At 35.6% G+C, this 17,557-nt stretch overlaps 1 protein-coding gene across 1 annotated transcript in view; it reads left to right on the forward strand.

Annotated features, from left to right (window-relative positions):
• Positions 1-14,632, forward strand: part of RNF217 (ring finger protein 217) — a 125,801-nt gene extending 111,169 nt beyond the window's left edge. Inside the window, exons 4-6 of the mRNA XM_012660864.1 lie at positions 10,283-10,484; positions 12,792-12,863; positions 13,760-14,632. Coding sequence (XP_012516318.1) covers positions 10,283-10,484; positions 12,792-12,863; positions 13,760-13,833 — 348 coding nt within the window. The 3' untranslated portion in view covers positions 13,834-14,632. The remainder of the gene's footprint in view (positions 1-10,282; positions 10,485-12,791; positions 12,864-13,759) is intronic.
• Positions 14,633-17,557: the final 2,925 nt, after the last annotated feature.

Raw genomic sequence — 17,557 nt, forward strand, 5'->3', positions numbered from 1 at the left:
TTAATTCTCAAAAGAAAGTTGTGAGGAAAGAGTAATTACCATCATTTTTAGATGTAGAATCAGTTTCAGAGAGTTTAATTATGGATGAATAATTTTAAAAAGCAGGCAGAAGAAAGTGAATTATGTTCACCCATAATTTATTGTGAATTTGGAATTAAAGGAATTTACTTGTCATGGTATTTCCCTTCAGATATTTTATTCTTATAAATCCTATAATAGTATGCTTTGGGCAAAAATGTATGGATTCAGAGAAAATGATTAATTTTCCCCTGTTCACATCAGATTAACACAAAAGTCATGTTTGTAGTCTCTTATATCTGAGCTGCAGTTTGTAGCCTGTGGTTACCGGAAAAGGTGGCTCATGCTTATAATCCCAGCACTTTGGTAGGCCCAGGCAGGAGAATCGCTTAAGGCCAGGAATTCAAGACCAGCTTGAGCAATGTATTTAATAGCAAGATCTTATCTCTGCAAAAAATAGAAAAATTAGCCAGGTGTAGTGGCATACACCTGTAGTCCCAGCTACTCAGGAGGCGGAGATAGAAGATTGTTTGGGCCCAGGAGTCAGAGGTTGCAGTGAGCTATGATGATGCCACTGCACTCTAGCTTGGGCAACAGAGCAAGACCCTGTCAAAGCAAAAAATTTTAAAAAATGAGGACAAAATAAGTATAAGTATATATGTATGCATGTTAATTTATGTATGTATGTATATACATATATGTATGTGTATGTGTAGATATGCTACTAGAAAATTCAATATACATTAAAACATGTAAACGTTTTGGGCTTATATATAAAATGGAATTAGGTACTAAACACAAGCAATCTTTCCTCAATTTTCATGGTAGTTATATAACTAAAAATTCATCGTATATTAAAACCATACAAACATTATTTTGTGTTTATATGTAAAAGAGAGTTAAGTTCTGAGTTCAGATATTTATAAACAGATTTTTATCTATGTGAATGTCTAACACATTTGAAAATTTTGTGGGAAGAGCTCAATTCTTTACTGTGCAGGATATCCCAAGCATTGTAAGACATCCATAAATGCCAGCATCATACATCTTTGTGAAAACCAAACATCCCCCAACAAAAACAAACAAAAATTTCTAAAATATTTCCAGAGGCGTGAGCGCCCCTTTTGAAAGCTTCAGTTATAGTTGATGAGAGCTTCTAAGAGGGATGAAGTCCAGTGAGCTACATAGACAGGGAAACATTTGAGTAAAAAGCTGCCCATTTTCTGTGTGAATACTGATGGAGCCAGTTTTGCTAAAAGACGAAAAGCTTTCTTAGGTAATTCATTAGTTTTCATTTTCATGTCACTTCAAGTTTTAAGAGTTGCTTTCTCTTTCTACAGCAAACTAAACTTAGAATTCAAAACAGGGCATGAATTTTGCCAGTGGCGCAATCAGTAGGCAGATCATAAAGGTTTGGAGAACTGTGAGAAAAGGTACATATCCAAATGCCTACTCAGCATCTTTGCTTGGCTCTAATAGACTTCTCCAATGCAGTATATTCTGTTCTTCTCAAAATGGTTTTTCTCATAGCTTATCCATCTCAATAAGGGCAACTCCAATTTTCCAGCTGCTCGGGCCAAGAACTTTGGATCATTCCAGACTCTGTTTCATACCCCACATCCAATCAATCATTAAGTTTTGTAGATTGTGCCATCAAAATGTTTAGAATCTGACCATGTCTCAGCACCCCCACTTTCACTAATCTGGGGCAAGACATCATCATCTTTCTCTCTCCAGGATTTTTGCAACAGCCTCCTGACTGGTTTCTCACTCTTTACAATGTTTTTAACCCAGCAGCCAGAATGAGGCTGTTAAACATAAGACAGATTACATCACTCCTGTGCTCAAAACTCTCAAAACCCATCTCACACAGAGCAAAAGCTAGTCTTTATGGCGACCGTATGACCATGGCACTTTGGACATGCCTGTGTTCCATGAAGCCTCTCGCCTCATCTTCTGCTTCCTTCACTCTGCTGCAGCCACGTTCCACTCCTGCTGTGCTCCAGAATCACTGGGCATGCTTCCTTCTCAAGGTCTCCACACTTGCTCTTCTTTCTGTCTGGAATGTTCTTGCCACAGGTATCTGCATGGCCAGCTCTCTCACTTCCTACATGTGTTTGAGTAAAATTCGGCTTCTCAGGAAGGCTGTCCTGGCCACCTTATCTGTAATTTTAAACCACCCTCCCCTTCCTTAATAGGTACTATCTCCCCTTACATGCTTTATTTTTTTCTTCATAGTATCATATTACTTATCACTACTTAAAATAATGGATATAATGTACATATTTTACCGCTGTGAGGCAGGGATTTTTATCTGTTTTGTCCTCTGAGGACAAGTATTTAGAGCTGTTACCGGGCATTGTGTAGCACTAAATAGATGGTTGAATAAATGAATGTCATCTTTCATTCCTCCATTTAATGAGAATCTATTATGTGCTTTATGAGACGTGGTCCTTTTCCTCATGGAACTCACAGAAGGGGAGACATAGTCATTAGACTGACAAGGAGAAAACTACTGCTCTTCAGCAGGGCTTTGCAGAGAATATTATAAGAGGGCTCACGGTGAAAGGACGTCTCATTCACCTTGGGGCATCCGGGAGAGCTAGATTGTTGAGGGTTGTTGGTGGATTATGGCATGATGAAAGGTGTCTGGGAGACCCTGAGAAGGGAGCTTGCCCAATGTTTTTGAAGCACAGCAGGAGTGGCATGTGGCTGCAGCAGGGTGAAGGAAGCAGAAGATGAGGCAAGACGATTCATGGAATGGAGGCATGTCCAAAGCGTGACGGTCATATGGTTGCCAGAAAGTGCAAAGGCACAGAGCTGGGAAGTGTGTGGTTCTATAGAAGCCACAAGCACTTTGTGGTTCCCTTAGTGTAAGGTTCACAGAAGGAAGTGGTAAAAGGAGGGGCTGGAGAAGCAAACAAGAGCCCTGACTTAGCATGCAACATTCAGAAACTTGGGTTTCATCCTCCAGATGGTGGAGGCCATTGAAAAGTTGTAAGCAGGAGCATGATGGTATCAGATTTAAATTTTAGGTTGGTTGCTGTTAATTTTATGGAGGTAGTTACAGACATCCAGAAAGAAATAATGACAGTATAAGCTAGGCTAGTTGTCGAGGGCTGGGGAAGAGAAGGATTAGATAAATATCCTGGGACTAAAGCTGTCTGACCTTGATGATTAGTTGAATGTGAGAAATAAGTGGATAACTACCAGGTATTTAGCTTCCATGTCTAGATGGATGGTGATACCATAAACTGAGATGAAGTAACGGAAACAGACCTACCTTTACTTTGTTATTGTTGCGATAGAGGGCCATGGTGTGATAGTGAGTTTGGTTTTGTTTATTTGGCCTTGAGATGGCCGTAAGGCATATAACTGTATATGACTGGCAAACAGTTGCTGTGTGAGTCTGAAGCTCAGGAGCCAGGTCCACAGTGGAGATAACGAAATGAGATCCACTGGAGGAAAGTTGAAACCATTTGCATGTGGAGATGATCAGCCAAAGAGCATCTGCAAAGTGGTAAGTTATGGATGGGATTAAGGAATAAGGGAAGGAATAGGAACCTAAGAGAGATAAGAGAAGAATCTGGAAAAAAGGTGTCATTGAAATAAGAATATATCAAAGGTCAGGAAGGAGGTAGTGTGATCGGCTGATTAAGTGACACGGAGGTACAATAAGATAAAAATTAAAACATGTTTATTGGCTTTGGCAATTAGGGAACCATGGATAATACTCATATGGTTTTTTATAAGTATTTATTGAGAACATGCTTTGTGTCAATACCTGTGCAAAGTCCTTTAATGAGATAATGCAAAAGATGTAAATGATCTGGGCCCCTGATGCTTTTATAGACTGGACAGTAGAAGGTTTGAGTGGAGCGATATAGATAATTGAAGAGTTTTAAAATGTAGCGTGAGAAATGCTGCAACAGGGCTAGTACAGGGTGCTCCTCAAGGCCATGAATATGCTGTGCTTGGAATGCTCCACCTTTAAGTCCCCTTAACTGGTGAACTGCTACTTGTCCTTCATTTCTCAAACCAGATGTCACTTCCTTAGAGAAACCTCTTCTGACCCTGACAGCAGATCAAGCTCCTCTGTTAAGTACTCTCTTCATGCTGTCTTCTTTTCTTATAGCATTCAGCATAGCTTGTGTAGATAGCTTGTAAGTATATAAATACATAGCTTGTAAGTATATACTTATTTGTACGATTGATTAATGTCTGCCTCCACCTCAGACTTTAAGCTTCACAAAGGCAGGAGCCATGTCAGATTTTATCAATGACCAAATAATTATTTGTTGAGTGAATGAATGAATGAATGAAAGACAGCTGGATGCTTCAGGAGCATGGGATTGCAGTCAGCCGAGGAGGAATTGAGCCGTGACTAAGAACAGTGAGTGTAGGGTATTCTTTTAAGAAATATGTTCAAAATGAAAGCTTGAGGGTAACCACTGGCTAGAGAGTCATGTGGAATTAAAGGAAGGATTTTTACTGGATAGGGCATATAATCACAGAGGGAAACGGGGAAGATGAAGGTGAAGGAGGGGAAAACTGGTATCTGAAGATTTCTGAGGACAGGGGGGCATGGGGTCAAGGGAAGGACCGTAAAGAAGAAGGAAGAAAACTAGGGGTAATCTATAGTAGAGCTCTACTCTGGGGCATAAGAATTGGTTAGTGCTCTACACTCTACTGCAAGGAATTTCTGTCATTATAAATTAATCATAAGACAACTTGAAGCCTATATGAAATTCCCTATAACAAGGAAAACCAGTATATTGGAGATAATTAAAGTTGTCAGATTTATCAGAGTGTTGGCTTTAAAAAGCTAACGTAGCAGGAGACACCAAATAATTTTGAAATCAGCATCCTATTTAATTTTTGCAACATAGTCTACCCTGATAGATTATGAGACTATCATGTAACTTTTAGTTCATTTGGGTTTTTGTTTCTGATAATTACCTCTAAATAGTAGGTTTTTATACATTGTCTTTAACAATGTCTGCTGACTCCCTGACACGGCAGTTGAGGATTCATTTCACTTATTTATTTCCTTTTTTCTACTTTCAATATTTGAAATATTTATTATTTTAGTTCTTGCTTTGATTACCTTTTACTTTTGAGTAATATATTTAAACCTCTGCTCTATGGTTTTAGTTTTAGATGGTATATGAGGGTATTAGCCCTTTTGCAATTCCTCCTACTTTTCCCCAATTCCCATTTTCTATAAGCTGTAACTTTGTTTTTATACTGTCAAATTTATTAACATTCACATTCTATTCTAATATCATATTTAATACTTCTGTTTTTTCTAAAGGGTGATTTTAAAATTTAAAAACCAATTAGGTAGTCACATGATCAAGAACATATAATTATGGAACTAGGATTACATTTCTTTTTCTATGAGATCACAACTTTTAGGAAAAATGCCACTAGGGTCCTTGCTTGCCGTCAGTTCCTTAATCACTCCATATCTCATCAGGCCTCATATTTGGAACTTGTGTGCCTTTTATTTTGTTTTTCCTGAAGGTTCACACTGTTTTTCTTTTTTCCTTATTGAGAGTAGAAATAGCCACTTTATTTATCATGTTATTTAATATCTAGCTCCTTGGGAATTATATTATTTGGTATATCACAAGGGTAAACAACCAATACAAGTGTAGTGTGTTGCCAGCATTTTTTGGATATGTGTTTTGTGTTTTTGCATCTCGTTATGTCTACAAAATGCCAATTTTTGTCTTATGATATTTTCAACTTATGAAATTTTCAATTTACAATATTTTTGACTTATGATGGGTTTATCAGGATGTAACCCCATAGTAAGTCGAGAAGTATCTGTAAGTATATATAATGATTAATCTCTTATTAAAAACTTTGATCTGCCTTGTAGGCACAAAATTTGTCTGTTGGGTCATATCTTACTACAATGTAATTCTTATTAAGGAAATATCTAACTTATTCTGAACATTTCATCTCATGACTAAAAAGTGTAGAACTACATAAGCAATATTTGGTGGATAAATATTCAATTCCTTAAGTATCAGCCATCCTTACTTGTTATAGATGGAGAAAAATTCTCTGAGTAATAACAAATCTAATGCCATTGTGGCTTATTAATAATCAGTTTAATCTAATGGATTAGGAATAACTAGTCCTAGTTTGTCTTCATCTCTTAAATAAAAGCAGAATTTTGATGCTAAATTATAGCCACTTGAGTGATTAGTTTGTTAGCAGAGCTAAACTGATGGATGTTTTCAAAGCTATAAAAAAAATTCATTGAGAAAGAAATGAACTTCATGTAAATATTAATACAGTTTAAACCTGTGTTTTAAAAATAAACAAAGATGGCATCGTCAAAGTGTGACCCTTTTAGAAGTTCAAAATTATAGCTTGCTTAGCAAATTGAAAAGTAATGTCTCCTGCTGCATGATAACTTGTATTTTATTAGTTCATTTCTCTATTAGTATCAAATAGTAAAATATTCATATATAATCCAGTATAGTCACAGTAGTATTCAAGGAAGGACCATGTACTTGACAGTTGGTAAATTATGGAACCATTTTTCCTGATTATGTGCATAAAATATTCAAGTTAATCTACAGAATCACATAATCCTGCAGTGTGTACAAGGTTACTATAGAGCATTATCAGAGCTTACAATTTGATCACTTCCTATGTAGAAATATTATTTGACCAACATTTTTCTTGCTTGCTGTGTTCAGAATTTTATATTTCTAATAAGGAAAGACTGTTAAAGAGAAAGACTAGAAATTGCAGTCTTCATTATTTAAATGAAATAATAGGCCACATAAAAATTTTAGAACCCAATGAAGCAATATAAAAAGCACATATAAAATGACAGTGAAAATTAAATGTGAAATTTTGAGGCAAATGAACCGTTAGTCACAAGTTTAACTTATTAGAACAAGTTTCCTGTCAGAAAAAGTTTTGGTGCCGTTTTGAATGAAGAATGTGAATTGGCCCAGAGAATGGCAGAAACAAGCAGAAAGACCATATGTCTTGTGCAGGGAGAGCAGACGTGCTTGCCTGACTAGGGTAAAGATTGTGCTGCCAGTTGGCAAACAATAAGATTGACCTTCTGGTTTTACCTTTAACTTTGTAATAAGAGGCTGCTTAGCATAATAAAGAAACAGACGTAAATTCAAAATCCTTTCTTCATTCCCTAGGATTGTCACTCAAGCAGATTACTTTTCTGAGCTTGGTTATAAATAAGAATGCCAATCTCATGGTGCAGTTATGAGGCTTAAAAGTGCTAATCTGTGTACAATGCTTGGCACATAATGGACTCTAAAGACGTATTAGCCCTCTTCCCTTTATAGGTCACTGCTATGTTATCATGAGTTTTAAGTTGTGTTATCTCCATTTTAAGATCAAATACAATACAGTGAAAAAGTTGCGTGTACGATGTTCTGGGTGCTCAGCAGTTGTCTTCAAGCATGTTTTCTCCTAGTGCTCAGGTGATTGAAGAGGAATCAGAAATGGTTCAAGGGTCCAGTGAGGACGTTAGTCCATGTCGTTTCTAACACCATTTACTGTGCTAAGTGGATGTGGCCACGGTAGTCATTGATAAACATGCACAGTAGGCTAGGGGCTGTTTTACCAGAAAGCTAAACAGCTTAAGTTTCAGAGACCCTCACCTGCACCAGCCCCTTCTTAGACTTTGTCTCTAATTTGTGTTTGTAATTTACATTCTTCTCCTTATAGAATGATCCTCAAATTAGATAACCGATAGGCCCCACAAAACCTGGATCCACTGCTACTGGACTGTCATGTAAAAGGAAAAAAATATGATATGACTGAAAAAGGATAAGGCAACCAAAGCAAGAAACACGAGGTTTGCTTTTATTGCCCAAATCATGATTTGTTGGTAACCCTTGACCCCAGATGCTGATATGCCCTTGACCACAAGCTAGCCCTTGCCTGCCTGGGAAGGTGTTCTCTAGGCCAGCATCAGCCTAAGAATTACCCATGTGAAGAAGTGAGACAGAGGAGAACCTGGTAATCAGGGGTTTGCAGTTACATTCCCCGGGCATTTGATTTCTCACATTTTTAGATGAGTACAGAGGAAGGAGTAGATGGGGACCAACTTTACATTGATCTAATTCAGTATGTGCCAAACAATGGGTTAGGCATTGTACACGTATTAGCACGTTTTACACTACATGGTAAGGAATATTATCTAACTGGCTTGGGAGAGGTGAACTGACCTCTTTTTTAACAGCTAGCAGAGCCAGACTTCAAACACGGGGGTTTTGAAGTCAAAGCCCAGGTCCTTTCAACCTCCCTACAGGGCTGAGGCTTACCTGCCAAGTGTCAGCCAACTGCTGGAAGTGAATGGACATTTAACTTACAATTCACCTAATAATTTTGAATACCTACAGCCCTGCCAGCTACTTGGCAAACTTTTCTTTCTTGGTTCATTCATTTACCAATGTATAAAATGCTTGCTGTAATATGCTGCCTTCCACTTAATCATTACTTCTTTAAAATGGTCACAATCACCTAAAAACTCTCCAGAGAGGTAGGTGGGTAAATGGTTGAATGGATGAATGGAAGGATGGACAGATGGATGGATGAATGGATAGATAGATAATTAGATTCGCATATATGTGTATCTTTTAAATGAAACTTTTGCCATTACTATGATTAATACCTGTTGTTATTTTACAAGCAGCCTCACAAGTTCTTTTTAAATTCGTATTGCCCCTTTAAATTGCAGTTTAACATTTTGGTTATCACTAAAACTGAAATACTGCGTATGTTTTGCAGTTAGCAACTTCAAACATGTTTTTTCTTAAAATTTATAATATGAGATTATATTTTAAAGTGGCTAAATTTTTTCATCTCTCAACCTTTAAATTTCTCCTTTCACAGAGCTCTTTTCTTTTTCCTGGATGATTTTATCTTCATCATTATTGACCAGTTTTTTAAAAATGCAGCTATAACTACACTAGTGCAAAAGTTTGGAGAACTACACAGTGTATTAGGGGAAGGAGAACATAATTTCAAAAGAAATATGTAAAGTGTGTACTGTGGCCAAAGGCTTAACTGGCAAGAGTCAAACAACCATTGGAGGGTTTGACTCATGTGTTAATGGTAAAGTTCCCAATTGCATTAAAACATTCACTGACACGCTAGTCCCGGAGCAATGTCATGAATAGACACTTACAACAATCAAAATGGTATTGGGAACATTTTAAATAAAATTTCTAAGCAAAGAAGTCATATATATTTACATGGAATGAGTGAAGATATAACTTGAATATAGTAAATGCCTACTCCCTGATGAAATGGAAAGACTCTTTTTAGGTGATCTCATTTTAATCACAGGAGATTTGGGCAGTGTAACCCAATTATTTTTCTTTTGATGAAATAATGTTAAGTTAAATTATGTTAAGTTCTCTTTCATGATTATTCACCTAACAAAGTGTGCACATATTTGAGTGAAAGATGGCTCCAGTTTATTTACAATGTCCATGAGGATTCTCAGTCGTGTCCAATTCTATCTAAAAGAGTAATATCTTGATGATAACTTGGCCTCAGTGCTTGAAACAGTGACTGCCACTTTGAGTATAAGGTTGACTATCCAAGAATAAAATCCTTGTTTCATTATGGGTGATGCTGTATTTGCACATAACTCAACTGCAACAACAGAGGAAGGTGCTTAGTTGTACAGATGGCATGGTACAAACGGGTCTATAAACAACGTATTTACAAATAGTTTTAGAGTTGGAAACTAAAATGTGATTGCAAATACATTTATATCTGCTATCATTTCCTTTAGCAAAGAGAGATTTCTGCTTTTTGGTATTTATTCACAAAAAGTTGTACATAATCCCTTCTTTTAAGGAATATTCTTCATTTCTTCTTATTTCCCCAAGCTGCCTCATTCTTGCTGATCATTACATAAACAAAATATACTTCGTAGCATTTTAAATTGCCTCCTAACCATTGAATTAGATGTCTGGAAAGACAAATGTGTCTTCCGTGGATGTATTTATTCATATATTGGTCAAAATAAGACAACAGCTTGAGTACCTGAAATGTTACCAAGCTTTGCATACATGAAAGTATTTGGTAAAAATATATCTTGAAGGGTGTGATTATGAGCAAATTGACAGCCTCAGGAATGCTACGAGAGATTTCTATTTTGGTGAAACTCATAAATATTGTTCCATAAAATTTGCTAGATTTTACTTATTAAAAACTTGAATACCCTTTCCTTCTCTTTCTTTCGCTGTTACAGATCCACATCCAGAGAACTGAAGGATGTGACCATATGACGTGCTCCCAATGTAACACTAATTTTTGTTATCGATGTGGGGAGAGATACCGCCAGCTCCGTTTCTTTGGAGACCACACATCAAACCTCAGTATATTTGGATGCAAATATCGCTACCTCCCAGAGAGACCTCATTTAAGGAGATTGGTGCGAGGGTCGGTCTGTGGTGAGTATCTGACATGCTTATAGGCGTCTTCGCTGGGAGTCCAGTAGTGATAATAGAACTTAGATATGTGACAGGTGTGACAATTCTGAGGACCCACTATGTGCCAGGTATCCTAGTAGGGCCTTTCCCACAGCAACAGGAAGAGCATATTCTCTCACCCTTTGAAATCAAAATTAAAAACTTTAAGTTTTCGATGATTAAGTTTTGTTAGCAGTACACTACATGAGCAGGCAGATTTTGTTCAAAAAGCAAATTACTAATTATACTGCAGAAATATGAAGTCATTAGCCTTTTAAATTTCTGAAACCCTGTTGTAAGCCACTTGATGAGAGAATCAGTGTCAGCCTTTATTTTTGTATGGATGGTATCTAGCAGTATGTCTTACACATATCCTATGTTTATTCATGGAAATTATGCAGTACAATACAGCATGGAATGTGGTCTAGGGAGGCAAAAAAGAAATCCACGTATTTCAAAGTCCTGTAATGGAGTTTCATTTTATCTTTATAATTGATAAGTCATTGTATATATTTTTCTATTGTATTAATAGGTAATAACTAATGCTTATGTAATTATTAGTTAATGGAATGAGTATCAAATGTCCTCTGTGCATACAAACCCAAGTTTGATTATCCAAGTGTAAATGTTTTTGTGGATTGACTTTTTACCCCCTTCTTCCTCAACAACACATAGCCCCAACACATACTCACATGCAAATATGCAAACAGAAACTCAGATACCTGCTTGTAATCAAATCACCATGGCCTAATGCCACCGCCTTTGAGTGAAACAGTGTTCTTCTGACCTAATATTTTTCTTCCAATAACTCCCTCCCTACTCCTCTGGAGTGTTTCCACTGTGAGATTTCTTCCTCTCTTTTTCACCGTGCATAGTTCCATTATTTCTTTTCAATGCTGTTACTTTACAGTCATGTTTCATTGCTATTAGGAAAATGTATTGATAATTATTTCAAAAGGAAGTATAAATGAACAGACTGAGCTATGTGCATGAAAGAAAAACAGATTCTTTTAAAATATATAAACCTATATATGCTAACCACTTAAGCATAGCTTTAAGAGTATACTAAACGTAATTGTTCAATGCAATATAGTATTACTTAATTGGATTCTCATCGGTGAAAAATATAAGTAAACCCATGGTTAGACATGGTGCCAGTTGAATGGTAATCTTTTTAAATTTAATATTAAAATCTATATATTATATATGTCTGGTCATCTGGTTCCAAAGACCATTTCTTAAGAATAAAAATGTTAATATTTTTCTGATAAACTTCCAACAAATGGCTGCAGTATGTTTCTATTTTTTTATGTAATTAGTTATTCCAAATTACTGTCCTTAATTCATAGAATGGTGTCACAGCTGTGTGATTCTTCTGCAGAGTCTTCCGTTCCTTTCTCATTGCTTGTTGCCTTTGGGTTGTGCAGTTCCACAGCTGTGTCACTTGCCTTAAGGTTACTGCACAGTGACAAGATATTAATTACTGGCCTCTTTTTTTGTGCTAGTGTCTTTCAAAGTCAGTAGGATTCTGATTGTGGACTCTTGTGTTTACATATGACTAGAGTTTATTATCATCACTGCTTAATTATTCATTTAGAAAAGAAAATTCTGGCTGATATCACTTGGCATACTTACCAGCATTTAGCCTTCTTCTTTTATAAGTGCTTCCTTTTCCAATTTGGTAAAATGATTCACTTGAGTAACTTTCAACATATTGTATATTTATTAGTAGTTTTATCTAACAGTCTTAAAACATCCCATTTGTACTTCAGTCTATTAGGTCTTCTTATTATTAGTTTTCTTTGGACCCAGGAAGTAAATAAGCCACTTTTTTAGATGTGGGCTTGGGCAGAAGCTCTCTGCAGTACCTACCTGCTCTCCATTTTGTGAGCTAACTAGGTTTTCTCCTGCTAACTCAGAATGTGCCACTGTTTTCATAATCTTTCAGCATCTTGAACATTGAAAATGGAAAAGCTCTAAAGGAAAAGCACAAAAATGGATTGTCCTGGTAGAATAAAGTGAGCTAGTTGCTGCGGAATTTTTTTTGGTTATAAAGGATAAACAATTGATGAGATATTGGGTGCATGAGCTGAGGACTTCGGTGAAGTTACTGAACTCATATGTGTTTATCTATTCTACACCTGATACATTTCTTAGAGAAATACAGCCTTCATTATAATCAGACTTCTTATAAAATAACATACACTATGATATTTTAAAAGCATTGCTGTAATTGTTTGGTAAATTTGTTTTGAAACTCTTTAAATTATTTTGCCTTTTGTTTTCCAGCTGGAAAATTATTCATTGCACCTCTAATCCTGGTCTTGGGATTAGCGCTAGGGGCCATAGCAGTTGTAATCGGTAAGAAACACTCTTATTAAGTGGGCATGATTTCTATTTCATGCCTGCTTTAGACAGCTAATGAACATATTCTTTAAAAATTCAGAGGAGTATGTTTCCTGTAGGATATATTTGTCTGACCCTTTTCAGTCTATGAACAGTTTGATTCATGTATCTTATAAAGCATTATTAACCCCCTTTGAATACCAAGGTTAGTACAACTAGTATCCTAGTGAAATAGTAGAGTGGACTAGAACTAAAATTTTCCAATTCTGAGTTCAGATTGGAGCATCAAGGAAAAGAAGCTGTGGTATACACTTAGGTGTTTGCTTTGGTTCAGTAAAAAATGCCCTGGATAAAAAAAGATGCCTTCAATGTATACAGCAACATACCTAACATGTACTTGAACACTGACAAACAGGAAACACTTCAGTGACTTGTATAGTTTTATTTATACAAGTATATTAAATTATGTATTTTATAGCAGTGGTCCTCAGACCCTAACATGCCTTAGAATAGCCTGGATGGCTGGTTCAAACACAGATTGCTGGTTTCTACCTGCAGTTTCTGACTCAGCATGGGGGCAGAGCCCATGAATTGGTACTTCCAAAAAATTTGCAGATGATGCTGATACTGCTGGCTCAGAGATCACACTTTGACAATCATTGCTTTAGAGAATTTTAAACTAAATCCTGTAGATAAAGGTTGCTTTGATGATCATTCCATAAAGTAAATATAGTGTGGGTTTTTTGCTAAATAAAATTATTTTTCATATGTAAATTTATTTTTAGCAAGTAATGCATATATTGCTAAATAATGACTATTTGTAAACAGTTTGCAAATAAGTAAAAATGTAAAATTTTAAATATGTAAATCTAAATACTGCTCATCCTAATTAAATTTTTTTTAATCCCTAGGTTTGTTTGTATTTCCTATCTACTGCCTTTGTAAAAAACAGAGAAAACGATCACGGACAGGTATGCACTGGTAAAATGCAGATGATGTCATCTAACTAAGCTGGTCGGAGTAGGAGCTGTACAGAATGGTACCCCCATCAGTGAGTCACGTCTTGAAAAACACAGAGAGGAACTTTCTACCGTCTCTTCTCCCCGTGATTCTCCGCAGGGCCACAATGCCTCTAGCTACGGTGCACTCCCAACCTGGTATCCTGTCCTTTCTCTAAACAAATTGCTGCTTTTCAAAAATGGTCACTTTCATAAACTATAAACATCTGTATCATAACTCTGACCTTCGTGGTTCTTGGAAGAAAATATTTTAATTCAGAACCAGTTATCCTCAGAATTGTTCTGAGCACGCCTCTCCTGAGCATTGCTTGGACTGTCTGAACCCTGAACCCCTCCCTCCCAGCTGTCTTGTGAGACTTCGTGTGAATAGCTGAGGTCCTATCTGTACCAACAAGCAAGGCCACTTTTCAGAAGATAAGAGTTCACCAAATACACCTGTTTTCATCTGTGGCCCAAGCACTGTAATTCCTTTATTCTTCAGATGCTATAATTGCTCAAAATCTCAATGTCCAAAAGGGAACTAATGAAACTGAATTAATGAAAAGAATCCTGAGTTACTGAGGTGTATATGTGTAGGGGCGTGAATGTGTGTGTATATAAATATATATTAAAACTAGGCCCATTAACCTTGTATTTATCTAGTTCCATGCCTTTACACTATTTTTCCACACTTTCATAGACCTATTTAAAGATGATGGTTCCTTTGTGGGCATAATTTGATAATGTATTGAATTAAAATCAATGTAGACAACAGGCTATTTCGATGTCGACCCTTTCTATTTCTTGCTCTCTCTTTCCGTCACACACATCCAGAAATTTGTGCAATGTCACCCCAAGAAGTATTAAGCTTTGTGAACTGACAGAAATGATAGGCTGCTTTTGAGAAATTCTCAAGATGCAAATATTCAGTCTTTTCAGATTCAGTCTATTTTCGCATGCATGCTTCATAAATCCTTCACGTGGAATTATTTGATCCAAAGAGTAAGTTTGGTGAGGAGAGAACTGCTTAAGTCTTGAAACAAATCCCTATTCTGCTAATTTTTTAACCAACTTGTAATTACAGATAATTCTGCTTTAGGTCAAGGTTTACATTATTTAATACCCCACCCTCTTTCCTCTCCTTTCCTCCTCTCTCTTTTTTTATTGGTCCCCAAGTTTTTCATAAAAACACATATTAATTTTGAAGGATTTTTCTTATGTTTACTGCTCAAATGCATAACAATTTGTTGGTGTCTTCTTATGGTGGGGTAATTTGAAAACTTTTTATGAGTTTATGAGTTTATCTGAAATATAAAGGAAACATATAAAAAGAATAAGATATTTTCAGGAATTTTTTTGAAGCTGAGAAATCTTTAAAAATAAGAAAAGAACAAATAACTAAACTATGATATTCCTTTGTTTTCATCACAAAAGTTGATCAGCAGACAAGAATAAAAAGACCCCTAAGAAGCCTAAAGTTTCTAATTGTATCCCCATTCTTAAAATTAGCTTTTGTATGTACATTTATTCGTCAGCAACCTTGTCTGATTTGAAATAGATTATATGATAAAACATGCATTAACATGGATAGTTTGTTTTTGTTGGGCTCCAGAGTGAAAAAACATTTTATTATTTTCGTTTGACCTAAAATGTGAGATTTGGGTGCGTGGGTAACAAGCCAGCATGCTTTCATTCTCTCTGAGTAACACAGAATAGCTATACCACGGCGTCTGGACTAGTTGTCTACTTCCAGTTAGAGGAGGGTGTGACGTTTATGGTTACGGAATAGCATATTTCTGAAGCATAACATAGCACAAGAAACAGTGATGCTCTAGTTTCACAAATTCATCTTTTCATTCATCCACCCATTTGACAGATATTTATTGCATGCCTGTTTTAGGCACTCTAGTATTAAGACCAAAAGAATCAAAATTTCTAGCCTGAATACACGTTTCTGTTATAAAAGTGCTTAAGTTTTATAAATTCATCTTTCCTGGACTTAGGCATTAATTTGGCGATATGTGAATGTGATGAATCAAATCTAGCAGATGTGTACATGTATGATGTATATGTATCATATGCATGGTGTACACAAAATATTCCCATAACTGTATATGAATACATACACCATATACATATGTACCTACTGGCTAAATAATGTACTCTCTGGTCTTAGATAGTCTATTTTCTTAGGTTATAGTATCTGTTATCTTTGGCCTACTCAGGGATTTTTATTCTTTTCTTTAAATAACTTATCTTTTGGAGGTATTTTTATATTATTTGGAAAACTTTCTAATATTCCAGTTACAAAGTGGTGTCTATTTTCAGTGAAGGCTATTTCATCAATGCTTGAAATAGTGTGCACTGTGTTGCACAGGATTTTCATTTTTCTATTGCATAGATTTTTTTAAATTAATGTATGCGTCTTCCCCTTAAAGGTTAATATATATTAGGCCTTTCCCTGCTGGTAACTTAAAGTAATTATTTGTGAATTGTTTTACTAAGTTTCATCAAGATCTTAAAAAAAGAGAAGAAAATAAAAAGTATTATTTATATGTCAGTGCCAACTTTGAAGGTAAAAAAATAGTAGTAACTTTTGGGATAAATTCTAAAAACTACTTTAGAAAAAGAAGCATGCACATAAAATAAATATCTTTATATCCAAGGCTTGTCATTTTTATATGTTTTTATTATAAATTTAATATATACTACTTTTTAAAAAATTGACCATGCAGAATTTATAAAATACCAATTTCTCTGCTTACCCCACCCCTTATTTGATAGGGGGTAACCCCTTAATGGTTTGGTATGTACCCTTCCAGACACTTTCTACAAAAACACAAATAGGTGTGCGTGTATATGTCTGTGTGTATTAGTTTTATACAAAGAGAATAATAATATTTTTACTGTACTGTGACTCTTTCATTTTATTATAGATCAGTAGATATCTTTCCTTAAGAGTTTAAATAGCTTTACCTCATTCTTTTGTAAATTATTACATAATCTATTCTGGGGTTATACTTTAATTTACTGAATTAGTCCATTGTGGAATGAACATCAAGATTGTTTTCACTTCTCTATGACAAACAAAGCATCAATAAAGACCCTTTTGCATATATTTTTGTCACCTCGTGTGAACATTTCCATAAGTTTTTAAATTTTGTTTTTATAAGGTATTTGTAATAAAATTTTTAATGCATTTTTAGGAAATGAGATCATAGAAATGTATTTGAGACCCTTTTTTGGATAAAAAGAAGGATTGCACAGGAGGGCATAATTTTTAAAGAAAAGCATCTTTTGAAGGATCACTTCCTCTCTGCTTTATTAGCCAAATAAATACCTTGCCAAAAAATCTTTTTCCAGTAAAAATAAAACATGAGGAGATGTCTGTCAGATAATGTGAGAAAGATGAATTGACTTTGGATTGCCTCATTTGAAAACTTGAGGGATATCGATGAAATACTCAAGCCAAATTGATGTTTGTCACATTTTTTAAAACACTATCCATGTTCGTGCATGTTGCTCCAGAGAGGAACTTACTTACCCCATTGTGAACAGTAGGAAGTAATATGTGGGCAATGATAAATGCCCACAGTAATTCATAGAAAAATAAATTAGATTATGTAAGGTTTTGTGTGATGATTATAAATTAGGGAACAAGATAAAACATTCAATTTACAATGAATCCCAACAGCTCCTTGGGAATTTTTA

This window comes from Propithecus coquereli, unplaced genomic scaffold (genome assembly GCF_000956105.1).
Source record: "Propithecus coquereli isolate 6110/MARCELLA unplaced genomic scaffold, Pcoq_1.0 Scaffold68, whole genome shotgun sequence".
NCBI classification, from domain to species: Eukaryota; Metazoa; Chordata; class Mammalia; order Primates; family Indriidae; genus Propithecus; species Propithecus coquereli.